The following is a 16740-nucleotide window of genomic DNA, read 5'->3' as shown; positions in this document are numbered from 1 at the left end:
TGCCTATAATTAAATTAGAATAGATGCGCTTGGCTAGAATAGATTTGAAATGTTCAGAACGTGTAAAATGTGTTTCTTACTGTGGTTCATATTCAAAATAGATTGAGAAACACTGAACTAGTGTAAGTACTGCTAATACATTTTTTATGGTCTGCTCCTAGAGTTTTGGGGAAAAAAAGTAATTTTTTAGTAAATCTTTCTCTTCGTCGTGACTTAAAGAATTCTATATAGCAGTAGTCAGCCCACATACATGCAAATATGTGATTTTGGGGTAGTGAAGGAATATACTAGTTAGAGAACAATTTCTTTTGGCTTCATTATAAGAAATAATACTGATGGTGCTTGTAATCCTAGCTATGTGGAAAGCGGAGTCAGGAGGGCTGCTTGAGGCCAGGAACTTGAAGCTCCACTGTGCGATAATCACACCTGTGAATAGCCACTGCACTCTAGCCTGGGCAACATAGCTAGACTCTGCCTCCACAGAAAGAAGAAGAGGAAGAGGAAGAAGAGGAGGAGGAGGAAGAGGAGCAGGAGGAGGAGGAGGAAGAGGAGGAGGAGGAGGAAGAAGAAGGGAAATAACACTGATACTTCTTTAAAATTCCTATTCACTGGAGAGTGGCATCAATATGATAGGGCCCCATGTTTCTTTATGTAAACAAAAAAATTATAGAGCCAAAATACCTATTTAAAGAAAAACTACACAGCATGAATCTCAAGAAAACTATTAGAGTAAGTCAAGAATGTTTCCCAGAACAAGAATAATAGCAGAATTCTATAGACATTCCCTTCACCTTCTTAACTGAGAAGACTGCGGATTCCTTTCACTGTTGTAGGAATTTCCCAGTGGTTAAGGACGTAAGGATCAAAGCTTGACAGACCTGGACTTGCATTCCTACCCAATAACGTTTTTTCATGATACGTAACTCCTTTGAGCCAAGTTCTCTTTCACAGCTGTGAGTATTCTAATGACTATGCTCATGTCTACTTCCTATGGAATGCTGTTAGAACTGGTTGAGAATGTGTCCCAGGCCCATCAGCAATTAATACTCGAAAAGTACTTAATAATTGGTCGCTGGAGCTGTTCAAGATGCAGTAAAAGGTTTCTGTTATGTAATTTTGTGTGCTACCCTAGGGCTGATTTTTTAAATTAATTTATTTATCTATTTTAAGACAGGGACTCGCTCTCCCAGGCTGGAGCACAGTTGTGACATCTCGGCTCACTGCAGCCTCCGCCTCCTGAGTTCAAGTGATTCTCATGCCTCAGCCTCCTCCCAAATAGCTAGGATTACAGGTACAAGCCACCATGCCCAGCTAATTTTTGTATTTTTAGTAGTGACAAGGCTTTGCCATGTTGGCCAGACTGGTCTCAAACACCTGACCTCAAGTGATCCGCCTGACCACAAGTGATCCACCTTCCTTGGCCTCCCAGAGTTCTGGTATTACAGGTGTGGGCCACAGTGCCTGGCTGGTCTGATAACTCTTAACACTGAATGACATTGTTATATTAGATTATTTTAAGGAATTTAAAGATATGTAATATTGACTAGCATCTCAGTGTTACCCTTTTCTTAGTATTTCCCTGTTACAGATTCTCTGCAGTAGGTTGTTATTCGCACAGATCTGGTACTTTATAGAACAGCAATCTGAGCTGATATGTGCTTCCCTTTTGTTCTAGGTCTGCTATGTCATCATCTCTCATCTTTCTTGGGGAAAAACAAAAGTATAGGGTTACATCATCTCTCTCTCTCTCTTTCTCTCTCTCTCTTTCTCTCTCTCTCTCTTTGTGTGGGTGTGTGTGTGTGGGTGTTGGTGGAGAGAAAGATGAAAAACCACAGGTAATTCTTAAAGTATTTGTTTATAAAGGCAATTAAATTTGAGGCGATGAAGGAATCTTCCTTTTTTGTATAAGGCTTCAGTAGTGTTTGAGAGACCTCACCAGTGACATACAATGGTGTAATCTCTAGAAAGAAATACACAGTAAGAACTCCTTTTAAAGTTGCCCTAACATGCTTTTTTGTTTATTTTTAACTCCAAAGAATATCGCACCCCTGCAACCAAGTTTGCTTGCACATATTATTTAGCAACTTCAAACTGTCTCCCAGTCTTAATGAGGGTCTTCTACCGTATTATTATTTTTTTTTCCCCACTCCTAACCTGGTCCAAAGTGCTGAAACTATCCCATACTTTCTTCTAAGGTTGGAGTTCAACCAATGTAATATAAATCAAAATACAGTTTTTTTTTCTGAAGAATATGTAAAAAAGATATTTGTAGAGTGTGAATTGCTAAAAAGCAATGAATCAGCATTGAAAGATCTCGTTCCAGTCAGGGTATTGACTTTTAGGTTGCATGATTTGAGGCAAGCAAGTTGCCATATGCAAGACAGTATCTTTTCATGTCTAGCCTTAGGGATTAAGTAAAGTAATAAGAATAAAAATGCTTTGTAAATTTCAAAGTATAACGTTAAAAAGAATTTGAACTACAATCAGTAGGTACATGAATGGTTTCAGTGTTTACATTAGTGGGTACATGGGTTGGTTCAAGGGCATTAACTGAGCCACATAAATTTGCATAAAGATTTAATTTACTTATGTTTGTATTTACATATTTTCCTCAGCTTTTAGTAGACCCAATTAAAGATGTCTGGCTCTAAAAATATTAAAAGGCATTTTATTATGCAAATGAGTGCTACCTTTTCTATGTTCACCACTGGGTGTCTCTTAACCAGCAGGATGCATGCAATCCCTAGAAAGAGGTTTAGACGAATTATTTGCAAGTGTTTGCAAAATGGAACAGAAAAAGGCTAAGTTCATCAAAATAGCAAACATTCAAGTCCCATTATGTCTAATGCTGTCAGAAATAGTGTAAATATTTGCTATGGATTAATTAAAATAGTCTGTTTACAGGCACACAATGCAGAATCTACTTTTATGCAAATGAGGTGTATAGAGGAAGAAGTGACTTGAGGTTTGAATTCTGGCTCACCTTGGAGTCCTGAAACTTTGGACGCATCACTTATATTTCCTAAGTCTCCAGTGACTCATCTGCAAAATGGGAATAAAGTGACCTACATGGTCCACCTGACAGGGTTGTTGTGAAATCAAATTCAAATCCAATTGAAGCTTAACAAATTATGTTATATAGAAATCATTAACAACAGCAAATATTTGTTTTTGATTGCCTTGCTATATGTTAGTGGCTGGGTAATAATTTGGTAACCAAAATAGACATGGCCCCTGGGTTATTTCTAGTTCAGCACTATAGTCATATAGCAAACTAAAAATTTAAAACTCTAAACATTATGAAGCAAATGGAAGGTGTGTATGATGCAAGGGGATAAGGAAAACAGTCAAAGCAAAGTTAACCCATGCACAATTTAATAGTAACTCCCTTTTAGAACTACTTTTGAATAAGAAGAAAATCAAAGCATATATTAGAACTTACTTATAAATAAAAAAAGTCAGAGTATATTATTAGACACATGAGATGTGGCCTGAACAGTTGATATGAACTGCATGGCCTAAGACAGATTTACTTGAAACAGAAAATATTGAAAACAGAATACTCAACCATTCAATTCAATAAATCAGAAAAATGACAATAAGTTAACATGAAAAAGAAAAGTAGAAAAAGGAACTTAAAAATATAAAAATGTTTAATTAAAACTAAAAGTGGTTCAAAGTAAAAAATTATATAGTAGGAAGACAAGTGACTCTTCAGAGTGTTTAAATAAAAAAGGAGAAACACAAAAAGGCAACTATTGGGTATTAAATGATATGTCTGTGTAAAGGGAAAATTTTGTATGAAAATAAAATGTAATAAAAGTGAGTTCTGTTGATTTAGAATATTAGAAAACAATTTTCATATAAAAATTAGAAAATTAGTCAAGTATTTTACCTCAGAAGAGTCTCCATGACTAGGCAATTTCAAGGTGGAATTAAATCATACCTTTAAGAACAAGTAATCCTATGTTATTAAAACTGATGTAATATATAGGACCAAAATTAAAGTCTCTCAATGAATGGATTTAATGAAATATTAAGGGAAAAGTGAGAAAAATAAAGAAACTATGTGGAGAAAAAAAACTAAAACTGGGTATATGCAATAATTCACAGCAAAATATTAGTAAACTTAATTCAACAGTTTAAGATTGCTACCTCATGAACAAGGAAATTTCATCCCAATAAAAAAAGGATACATCACCATCTGTATATCCTTTCATGTCATTTACTCGATATATTAAATAAGAAAAGTGATAAAAAAATCATCTTGGTATCTACAAATATATGAAAAAACATAATATGCCTGACTAAACTGTAATTTATATGATAACATTTATGCTTGACTAAAGTATAATCAAGTTAATAGTAGAAGGAAGGATTTGTAGTCTCCATGTTACTTGACCTTTCAGAGGCTGTTTTTCACTCTTTCAACCTGGACACACTTTCATCTTTCTTTTCTCTGCTTCCAGGATATCATATTCTTTTGGTTTTTTGACCTATCTCACTGGCCTTTCCCTCTTAGAGTGTGATTGGCTCTTTCATTTCTTCTCAAACTCTTCAGTATTAGAGTGCCAATGATTCATTTCATGGAAATATTTCCCATCTATTCTTACTTCCTTGGTATTCCTGTTCAATCTCATCTATTATACACACACACACACACACACACACAAACACACATGCCCTGTGCTTCCAATATGAAACCTAGACTCATATGTCCACCAGCGTGCTCATCTAATAGACAAAATTAATAGTTCCACAACTGTGCTCCTAACCTACCCCACCCCTACACTCCCAATTCCTCTTTGTAGTGATTAGTGGCAATTGCTCAGGCCAAAAAATCTTGATATCTTGTTACATTTTATCTTCCTCTTAACATCCCATATGCAAATCTGTCATCAAATCGTTTGACTCTACTTTCAAATCATACTCTCCTTGACCATAATGCCCATTACATAGTGAGGATTAAATGAGCTAACACGTGTAAAACATTTAGTGTAATGTTTGGCTGGGAATAAAAATAATTAAAAATAACATTCCTTGAGTTGGCCATTGTGGTAGGGTTATACTGCTTTTATCTCATCTAAAAACTGTAACAGTGTAGTCATTAAAATATTAGGTGCTACTATGAACTTCATCTTGCAGATGATAAAACTAAGGCAAAGAGGGGTTAACTAAAGTTACAAGTGCCAAGATTTGAAACCACTTATTGCATTCCAGAGCTGTAGTGTATGCAGAATGTTAGCTATTATTAAAAATCATTATCTGTCAGATGAGCCACAGAAATAATAAAATTTCAAGAAAATTGACAGATTATATACACAACACCCCAACACCCCAAATAATAGCTTTTCCACACAAGCACAGGGGTCTATGACAAAACTGAATTGAAAATCTATAAACTTAGGCAATAAAAACATTAAATGACTAACAGAAAATATGCAATGCTTATAAGGAGAAGACTGTTAAGAAATGTTTCTGAACAACACAAAAGAGGTTTAGAAACAAATGAGAGAAGAGCCATGCTCCTAGGTAGGTAGACTCAATACTATCAGGTTAGTGCAAAAGTAACTGTGACTTTTGCCATAAAAGTCATGGCAAAAACTGCAATTGCTTTTGCACCACCCTAACGCAAAGATGTCATTCCCCAAAACTTAAATGTAATCATATTTAACTTCCCAACAGAAATTTTTATGAAACTTGACAACGGATTATTAAGTTTATTTTGAACACAAAATGCACAACAGGCAAAAGCCTTTCAAAAAATAGCAAAAACAAAGGAATCACTCTACCAATTAGAAAAAAAACTTCTTACAGCTAGACTTTGGGTTTCTTGCAAGTATATCAGTAGAACAGCATAGAGTTACTGGAAATAAATCTGTGCATGCTTGAGAATGCAGTGTATAAGAAAGGTTGTATTTCAATTCGATAACAAAAAATATGACTATTCCAATTATGGTACTGGGGACTATTGGTTTTTCAAAATAAAAAAGAAAGAAATAAGGAGGAGGAAAGGTGGGAAAGAGGGGAAGAGAAAAGGAGAGGAACAGGAGGAAGAGGGAGAAGGGAAAGAAAAGGAAGAGATAGAGAAAGAAAGGATCCTACCTAATACTATACATCAAACTCCAGAAAAGTTTTTACAAATCTCCCTCACTCTTTAACAATTACTTCTTTAAATTTTTTTGAACAACCAACGATTTCATAATACAAGTTTATGATACAAAACAGAAAAAGCAGAAGTCAAAAAAAAGATTATTTCACAGCACCATAGACCTTGAATCCCTACCCTAACCTAACCCATATCTCCAGAAACATATTCATGAAAGTCAAGCCCAAATAAACTAATCTGGGTAGAAGAAAAGCAGATAGTACGTAGAGAGTGCCAGGAAAAGCTCCTAAGTATTGAGCACTGTGTACACCACTAGAAGTATTCTACAGGACAGGAAGTGCAGCTAAGAACCATGGAACTAAAATCTATGTCTGGTTGGCGCAAATCATTTAGAAACACCTAAAAACCTCAGAAGAGACAGAACAGTCACAGTCTGGCTTTCCCTTTCCAACCACAATCTCTCTAGCAAAACAAACAAAAGAGCTAGACAGTAACTCATCAGGAATAATCAAATTAAGTAAGTGCTTCAATCATTACAACGTAAACATTATATAATTTTAATAAAACCAAACTCATAGACAGTAAAACATCGTTATAAGATAAAAAGAAGATTGTAGACCAAAGGAAAATTCTGAGATTCACTATTATACAAAAAAAATATGAATTAGACAGCATGAGGGAAAAATTTATTTGAAAAAAAATAAATGAATGGAATCGTAGAAAAACTCTAGATGACAGTTACTTGTATTAAGAGGAAAAATACAAAGAGTTAAAAATTATTAATGAAATTATGATAGCTGTGGGGAACAAAGATGACCTAACATAAGAATTATTGCTTTCTCTGAAGTAGAAGAAACCAACAAATAAAACTGAAAAGCTATTAAGTGACAAAATAGGTAAAATTTCTCTGAAATGAAAAAAGTGAAATGGCAAAAATATAGTAGGCATCCAAGCAGAACATTCATGTCATCAAAAGGAGAAAAATACCAGGGTGCCCTCGGATTTCTTACGGCAATATTCAGTGCTTGGACTTAATAGAGAAGTGTGTTCACACATCTGAGGCAAGGAAGGCATGAACCGTTAATAACATTCCCACAAAAGAATAAAGGCAACAGTCAGACACCCGAAGCATGAAATATTTCAAGGATTAAAAAACCAACTAGCACTGTTACAGTTCTTTCAGAATCTGTCTAGCAAATTTTCTGGCTTTTCCAGGAAAATCCCCCACGCAGGTAAAGAAAACAAATCAAAACTAGCAAACAAAACTAATTAAGAACACAAGGAAAGAAGGAATGATTTGACTAAAGAACTGAGAAATGGAAAATCCATAATATAAACAAGACCAGAGATGATGTGTAACTGCAGCCATTTATATGTAGGATCAAGATAAAAGACCTGAGACAGTTAAAGTTGCAGAACTGAATGTAAATATTATGAATTCTGACAAAGTTAAAGTAATATCATTATCAACACACTGGAAATGAAGAGAAGTGAGGACAAACTGCAGAGCAGCTAATCATCTCCAATGACACTGCAGGGAGTTAACAAAAGCTGTCTGAAATTAAAACACGGAGCTAATGCATTCAGCTTGTTAATAGTATTTATAATCTTTTATTCTTAACCATAAATACAAGTTTAATTTTAAAAAGTTCTTACGGTAAAGAAATATTTAAGTTCAGCCATTTTCTAAGTTATTTTTATTTTTTCTATTAAATTACATATATTAATTACAGTTCACATATCTATATATTTTATTCATTTATTTGTGCAAATATATAATTATATAACTGTGATATGTTCATGAAATGTTAACAGTATTTGTTTTTCTGAGTGTAAAGACTTTGGAGTGGTTAGTGATTTTTAAAACTTGACTAAACTGATTAATGATTAATGTAAAAGCATAAACTTTATCTGCATTAAAAATCTAAATATGATAATGATAACCATGATAATAAAATCATTATGAAAGCCTTCAGATACCTACGTATATGAATTAGCTTGTATGAAAGAAAGAAACCTAAATAGAGGAGATTTGCCATGATACCTGAATGAAAGAGGTAAGGAGGTTAGCACGTCATGTAATCAGGAAAGACATTTGCCGTGCTCAACTGGCCCCATGGCTTTGTGTCTGAATTCTTTTTATTATTATTATTATTATACTTTAAGTTCTAGGGTACATGTGCACAACGTGCAAGTTTGTTACATAGGTATACAGCTTTGTGCCTGAATTCTATGAAGAATAATTGAACATACGAGGTGCAAAACTGGTGGAACCAAGAACTGGGTTAACATCACACTGAAATGGACATGATGGGAAAAGCAGAGCCTTATTCACACCTCTGCTAACATAGGCATCCTGAGAACTCAAGATTTATTTGCTTAACTGTGGAGTTACTGGAATTGGAATTATCTGGTAGTAGTTCCTCTGTCACTACTACCAGTCTGTCATGTAGGAAGCTGGGATCAGTGGCAGTGGTGAGATACCACCTCAACTAAGAGTCCATGAACAGGAAACAAACAAACGAAGAGGGCTGTTTAGTTCGTCTCAGATAAGAGGTTCTGAAGAACTACACGATGCAAATTTTGCTGGTTAGAAGTAGTTAAATGTATGTAATTTGACAACACGTCTACCTCGGACTTGTGTAACCTTGGGAAACATACTCCAATTAAGTTTTTTAAAAAGTCTGAAGATTAGGTGTCCTAAATTCCTGATATTTTAAATGTTTTGGACTAAAGTTGGACCAAGTGCCTTGAAAACAGATGCAGAATGTTATCATCATTACCATTTATATAAACTAGCCCAAATTACACATCCTTTGTATTGTTCTTGTCTGAATAGTATTATATATTTAACTTCACAAATGTTCTATGAGTAATCTTCCCTGAGAATAATGTTAATTTTGAAAAATACATTGAATTCTAAGATATTTCCAGGATACATTATGATATGTTTTTCTGTTTACTTTTTTTGCTAGACTACTTGGGTTAACTTTTGAAAAGCATGAAGAAGGGTGTGAATTGCTGAGGCTAATCATAGAACTTTAAAAGTCTGTAGATATTTAGCGATGGACAGAGGGTGAGAACAGCGTGAAAAGTTGGTCCAGCCCATAGTTGATTAGGTTAGGTGACTAGATGTGTATTTATGGGTCACTGCATTTTCTGTGCAATAGAAATCTCTTTATTATCTTTCCATGTGTAGGACGAAATGCCTCTACAACCACAAAGTAACTTTAAATAAGAAAATTCTGTATGTCAGAGTGAAATACTGGCTAAATTTAAAGACAGCAACAGCATGGCATTAATGGAGGTTAAAAACACACAACCACATACAGAAATCAAAATCATTGTACCCAGCAGTTTTTTTTTTTCTCTCAGCTTCACTGAATCTTCCAAAGTGCCTTTTAGATTTTCTAATAGATTCTTACCTTAGAACTACAGGAACTTTGGAATTTTATCATAAAATTGTTGACTACATGAAAATGCGTGAAAAGATTGAAGTGTATAACAGAATTTTTAAAATTAAAAATCTCATTTCTACTTCCGTTATTGAAATGTTCGTGTTCTTCCTTAACCTAAGAGTTAAGCACTTTCTAAGTTTCTACCAAACTCACTTAGTAATGAACAAACTAAGGCTAAGATAAATTGTGGCTGGCCTTTATAGAACTAAATAGGCTTTATGACATTCATGGACAAGTGAATCATACTGTGAGAGGTGCTTATAAAATATGTTTTTCTCTTTATTTTAAATATTTATCCAACTTTCAGGTTCACAAAGTAGTTCAGCCACTGTGGAAAGCAGTCTGGAGATTTCTTACATACTAATTTTTGAAGCATATGTGCAGAGAATTTTCCAAGAAGTGTATGAGTCCACTCCTATTTCTGTTCTTGCACCAGATTTCCTGCCTGGCTACCAATGTGCCTGCCTTTCCCATGCTTCCTAGTTACAGGGAGACAAACAATAATGAAGGAAGACACAGGAAGGACCAGCATGAGGGCTGGGATGTGAAGGGGAGCATATATTCTTCAGTCAATACAGTAGGTTTTGGAAATGCTTGTGAACATGGAGTTAGCCTTCCCAGGGACAGAAATTAGGAAGCGCAAGTGCCTCCGCCTCACACGTTAATGCTATAATGTTAGCGGACCCTATCCTCTATGGTCCATTGGTGGAATCCACGCATATTCCTGTTTCTCAAGAGAATCCTAATTTGACACCTGTTGTTATGCCCTCAGAAATGTCCTGGCTGAGAAGGTAAATTCTACAACCTGCCTGCTGGTAGAAGGTTTCACAATCACTTAAATTTCGTTCCCAGGTAGCCACTACAAATGAACCTAAATGACTTAAGGGATAAATCATTTCTGCTGTCCCTGGACTTATCAATACGAGGCATTTTCAGAGAAGTTTTGGCCTATGCTTACTGTCACTTGCTTCCTGTGTTAAGCAGTTTCTTGATTTTCAGGTATAAGTTTTAATTCCTTCAAATACTGCATTATTTAATAGTGCCAAACAAAAGAACTCGGTAAATAACTGTCAAATACGGTGACTTTCAATGAAAGTAAGACTCTAATACGTGTAACCATGCTTTTTGATTTTCCTTTTCATAAAAACAAAATAAAGCAAAAGAACTAAATTTTTATTTTAAATTTAATACTTTTTAAAAGTCTAATTCTGTAAGGTCAAGTATTAATACGTCTGTCTACTGTGTTACTTGTCTGAACGATATCCAGAAAGTAAAGTAGTATCAAAATAAAATCTCTAGTATCAGAGTAGAGTCAATATAGTATATTAGAAGCTGTATCAGTTTACATATTTTCAAAAAGAAATTTAAAGTTAATATAGTTATCCTAATTAAATGTTTTATGAAAAGCCATCCTTTGTTCTGTTTTCATGTTGATCCTTAAGGAAAAATAACTTTAATACAAATTATTTAAATTATGGCCCACTATGCAACCCATCTGCTAATCTTCTACATTGATTAAAATATTAAAACATTATTTTAGACTAAAAGAGACTTTCACATTTATGAAATAAGTATAACATTTTTCCAAGTTTTATATAACACAATTTCCATTATTTCTATCTTAATAAACTTATTTCCACAAATAAACATATACCTCAGGGGAAATGTAATAGATATGAAAAATTCTAGTAAGTTTTTGATATATCCAGGAATATTTACTACCTTCTGAGAGGTAATGTACATAAGCCAAAATGAAGAAAATCTAAGCTACAATCTTAATTTTTAGCATGCTTCTAAGATATAAAACACAGGTAGCACATGTGAACACACACATATTTGAAGGATATTCTCGCTTGTTTTACATAATGTACCTCCAGAAATCAATTTAATTTCTACATTAAAATTCTTTGTCACCTCTTTTAGAAAATGCATGACTATTAAAGCTGATGAGACATATAGTATGTTGAATTAAAATCATTAATTCAAATCAGTGCCTTTTTGAAAAAATTATTCAAGACATATCAAATGCCGCCTTTGGATTTACTGTAACTTTATATTTTAATTTCCAGTGAAAATAGAGAGGCACATTTTATAGAGCAGAAAAGCAACACTGCAGGTTAGTTCAAAATGGTTCTCTAAGACTTGTCGGGTTCAAACCAACCTCCACAGATTTTCAATTATTTTATCATTTTGATTTCTAAACATAGGTGTTTAGCTTAAGGAAACTAAACACATGCTGAAGAGATGAGGGGATTCTATCCTGCTATTTCAAGCTAAAACATAACCTCTAAATTATCTTTTAGAGTAAGCCAAAGCCAGTATCACATACCTTTCGAGAATGAATTTCTTTCACATACAATGGAAGTAGAAACTCAGATATACCTTCAAGTCGGATTCCCTTCTTGGTGACTCTCAGATTTCCCATACCATCCTACAAGCAATGAAATATAGTTCACTTTTAGGTTAATTGGAGAATGAATATCTGGCCATAATTTTCTTAGGCCTAAATTGAGAAAACAGTGAGCTCAAATCAGTGATGATTTAAGGAAAATGAGAGATTGAATCTACTTAATTAATGATTGCAGCACTTTGCATGCATATAGAGGGCTCTATTGAAAATGAACAGGAAAACAGGATTTAAAGGACTGTGTCTTCTTTGAGCTCTACCAGGGACTAGGAATTGCCCATGAATAAATCCTTTACTTTTTTCATGCATCAGTCAGTTCAACTATTTATTTTGCATAATGATGCTTGCTACCTGACTGTTGGAAATAACTTTGTTTGCAGAGAAATCTAGTAATATTTTTACATTACAGTTATACAAATAACTCTAAAATATTCAGTCACATTTGTACAATAATTTTAACAAATAATTAATGACTGTCTGATATTAGTAACCACGATGTTCCTGTGTTCAAACCATGAGTAGGTGTCTGTCAGATCCTTCAGAAAATAGCAGTTTTTGAGAAGGATAAAACAGGTACACAAATAATGCTTATGAGACAGAATAAAATAACTAAACAGAACGCTATTGGGAATTAAAGAAAGGAGGTCTTATACCTGCCAAGATAGTAAACCATTTCTCGTGGAAGAGACTGACTACGATAAAGTTGTTAAGAATGTGGAATTTCAACAGGGAAGGTCCCTGAAGGGTGGAACAAAATGAATATTCTGGCAACATTTAGAAAATAGCATCTGATCTCACTAATGTATGAGAGTTCTATTTTCGAATATTGGAAGAGAAAGCAATGGAGAGTACATTTCGGAGCCGGAGAAAGGAAAGCCATACACACAAAGCTAAGGAGAATGCACTTAAGTCAGATTCCAGAAGAAGACACTATAAAGGTTCTTACATAGTTCAATGGCTTGAAATGATTGGAGGCAGGCTTCAAGAAGTTAATCTGGCAGAAGTACTATTGAGGGCTAACTGATACAGTATTACTAATAATGCATAATTGGGTAGTAGTTTGAGGAATATGGAAGAAGAAAAATTTACAGACTTGTTGACTAATTTTATGTGGAGACACGGAAAGGAAGAGCTTTTAAGATTAATCCCAGGTTTCACAACTAAGCATGAATAAGAAAATATAGTGACTTTAAAAACATTATATCTTCATTGTAAAATTGGTTATATATATTACATATAAAATCATATATAATCAATTATATATAATCATAATCGTATATAATCGATCATATAATCACACATAGTTAATTATATATTATACACAGTTGATTATATAATCATATATAATCAATGATATATAATCATATTTTAATTATAGGACAATACATAATCATATATAATTATATATACATATCTGCATACACACACACACACATATATGTATCTCAACCAGCACCTCCATAGAAAGGGATGAGGACGTGGGCCCGGCGCGGTGGCTCACGCCTATAAAATCCCAGCACATTGGGAGGCTGAGGCAACCGGATCACAAGGTCAGGAGATTGAGACCATCCTGGCTAACAAGGTGAAACCCCATCTCTACTAAAAATACAAAAAATTAGCCGGGCTTGGTGGCATGCATCTGTAGTCCCAGTTACTCGGGAGGCTGAGGGAGAAGAATGGCGTGAACCCGGGAGGTGGAGCTTGCAGTGAGCCGAGATCATGCCACTACACTCCAGCCTGGGCGACAGAGTGAGACTTCACCTCAAAACAAAAAAAGAAAGGGATAAGGACGTGACAAGAAATACCTGACTCTATCATTATGTATAAGCAAGCCCAACATGGACAGATGTATATAAAACCAAGGATAAATTCTTGGATGATATCAGTGGGTTGGGAAAATATCTTTTATATATTCAGGGATGTTGTGATCAGTATCAGAGGAAAGTTGAGGGAATATAATGGCCTAACCCCTCCGAAAGAGAAAGCCATTGAGGTAGAATTATATAACATGATGAAATCAGCAATAGAAAATATGTTATAGAAAAGTTTTGCAGAAAGAAAAAAATGAATAGGATTTAACTAAGAATTGAAGGACTCTTTAAATTTTTTAAAAAGCCAGATTAAAGGATAATGACTACAGAGCAAGAGGGACATTTGCAGGTGACGAGGTCTGGATTGCCCCATAGAAGGAGAAAGTAAGAGATTTGGGTTGAATTAAAATTAGGATGAGATGAAGAAATTCGTTCCTTGAGGCAAGTGAAAAAGTCAAAACTGATGCTGGAAATGCCTTACAGGGAACCAATCCAAAATGAATGAATAAATGAATGAATGATTTCAAGTGGACTTGAAGAGTTATTCAGATGAGAAAATACATACATTTCTGTTAGGATGATAATACATCCTGCTTTCTCTGAGAAAGGGCTGAATTACACCAGTTCTATAGTATCCTCTTACATTTTCAAAAATAAAAAGTGGCTCAGATTTAGACATTCAATTACATTACCACCCACTTACTGACTCTAATAAGTGTGGTTTTGCAGCACTGTACTTATTTAAGAATAGAAACAGAATTGACAGTGAGAGAAACTCAAAAGGGAGGATTTGCTAGACAGGAATGATAGAAAGTGATAAAGATGTGGTATTCTTAAAGTGGCAAAAAAAAAAAGATGTTTTCAAATGACTAACCATTATTTTTCTCATTGAATCATGACAAGGAAAGTTAGAAGCGGGGTTGGGTTACCAAAATAGTGCACAGTCAAAGAAGGGCAAATGGTGATAAACTAATGATGAAGGTCAACGGATGTTAAGAAATACGGCAATTATAATATGAAAAAAGTTTTATCACCAGAAAGCATAATTTTGGATTTGGAGATCTTGAAGTTCAGAGCATTTTCAGCCATGGTAAGACTTACAGAACACCCCCAGGGGTGGAGGCAGATTTAAGAAGACAGAGAATTATCTGGTATTCAGGAAGCCAAGAATATTAATTAGAACCTATAACATGACATGGGGCTTTAAAACACTATTTTGTGTAAGTGGAATTTTCTTGACTAAATTTCACACGGTGACTGTCCATATATATTCTTCAATGCCTGCTGGAAGAAAAAGTTCTGAAGTGCTCTCCGTAGAGTTGTTACAGAAATACCTAATTTCACTGGGGGACCATTTCAGAGCAATGGAAACTAGTTCTAACACAATTGCAATTCCCATTTCAATATTAATACTAAAAAATGTTCTGATGAGACAGTTGGAAATAAGCGGACCGGGCATCCACAGTTAAGTGTGTTATTACTTATGCTATATGCATCTTTGATTTTGCAGTTTTCAGTCCTGAGCTTCGTGTGTTTTCTTCTTATATTTTCTACTTAATATATGATTTCAGATATACAATCACATTTCATTTAAATTAGATAAAACGGAATTGCCCTTGTAAATGTAGGATTCTTTTTGTTTGTTTGTTTTGAGATGCAGTCTCACTCTGCCGCCAGGCTGGAGTGCAGCAGTGCAATCTTAGCTCACTGCAACCTCCACCTCCCAGGTTCAAGAGATTCTCCTACCTCAGCCTCCTGAGTAGCTGGGACTACAGGTGCGCACCACCATGCCCAGATAACTTTTGTACTTTTAGTAGAGACGTGGTTTCACCATGTTGGACAAGGACTGTTCTTATAATACCGTGCTGTGAATCTAATCGCACTTCACCATATCTATTTGTTTCTCCTTATTTTTCCTGTCTTGTATGAAAAAATGAATTTTCAAGTTTTTCCATATTATCTAGATGAAATGATAAAATGTATAAAGCTGTATAACATATACTCCATATATAATCAACCTGACTCTCACACTCAGGCATTAAGTCCAGTGATTTATGAGTCGATGAAATTATCTGGTTTTCCCTCTGCAAGAGCATTAGAAATTAAATTTATTGTTAGTGTTACTAGAATTTTCTGATGATTTTCTTGATCCCTTCAATATCTGAAAAGGACTAAATGATTTCTTAATTTTCTCTTCAGGAAGACATTGTTACCAGAAGGTAACAGATTCTAATGTACTAGACCTAGACCTTGTCTTCGTTCTACCACTTCTTCCCTTTGTTAAGTGTCAACCACTTAACTAATCACTTTGTGTCTTAATTTTACCATCTGTAAATGGAATAATAACGTAAGTAATGTGTCTATGATAAAGATTACATGAGGATGTAGAAAGCTTAAAATAGAGCCTAATTTATGTCAAACTACTCAATAGTTTTACTGTTATTAACATTTTACTTAAATTTTCAGTTTTTGTCATATATTATAAAAATTCATGTTTTTTTTTTAGAGAAATTCTCTTTGAACTTCAGTATAATCTACGTCAAATTTCATCATCATTATAGTTACAATACTTTTGTTAATCATCCTGTAATCTCACACATTGCAATGGTTCAAATGTGTTCCCTCTTAAATTTAGGTGTTGAAACTTAAGGGCCAATGTGATAGTATTAAGAGGTGGAGCCTTTAAGAGGTGACTAGGCCAGGAGGGCTCCTCCCTTGTGAATGAAACTATGCCCTTATAAAAGAGGTAAATGAGGCTTCATGCAGTGTTTCGACCTTTTGCTCTTCTGCCTTCCCCCAGAGCATTCCCTCCCTCTGGAGGATGCAGCAACAATGTGCCAACTTGGAAGAAAACAGCAGCCTTCATCAGACAACACAACCTGCTATTGCCTTGATCTTGGACTTCCCAGCCTCCAAAACTGTAAGAAAATATTTTCCGAGTTTTTTTTTTTTTTT

At 34.6% G+C, this 16740-nt stretch overlaps 1 protein-coding gene and 1 non-coding gene across 4 annotated transcripts in view; one reads left to right on the top strand and one right to left on the bottom strand.

Annotated features, from left to right (window-relative positions):
* The window catches only part of SGCZ (sarcoglycan zeta), a 1129050-nt gene that overhangs the window by 194381 nt on the left and 917929 nt on the right, over positions 1–16740 (bottom strand). For 2 of the 3 annotated variants that reach the window (XM_032162422.2, XM_032162424.2), the window contains exon 3: positions 11897–11998. The exons of the other annotated variant lie outside the window; for it this stretch is intronic. In XM_032162422.2, the coding sequence (XP_032018313.1) occupies positions 11897–11998 (102 nt within the window). The remainder of the gene's footprint in view (positions 1–11896; positions 11999–16740) is intronic. 3 annotated transcript variants of the gene reach the window in all.
* Positions 7273–7334, top strand: LOC116473983 (U7 small nuclear RNA). The gene has a single exon (XR_004249532.1). It is a non-coding gene; the product is annotated as a U7 small nuclear RNA (small nuclear RNA).

Source organism: Hylobates moloch, unplaced genomic scaffold, assembly GCF_009828535.3.
Source record: "Hylobates moloch isolate HMO894 unplaced genomic scaffold, HMol_V3 SCAFFOLD_8, whole genome shotgun sequence".
Lineage (NCBI taxonomy): Eukaryota > Metazoa > Chordata > Mammalia > Primates > Hylobatidae > Hylobates > Hylobates moloch.
The sequence above is the reverse complement of the archived record's forward strand: the minus strand, read 5'-3'. Positions and strand labels throughout refer to the sequence as shown.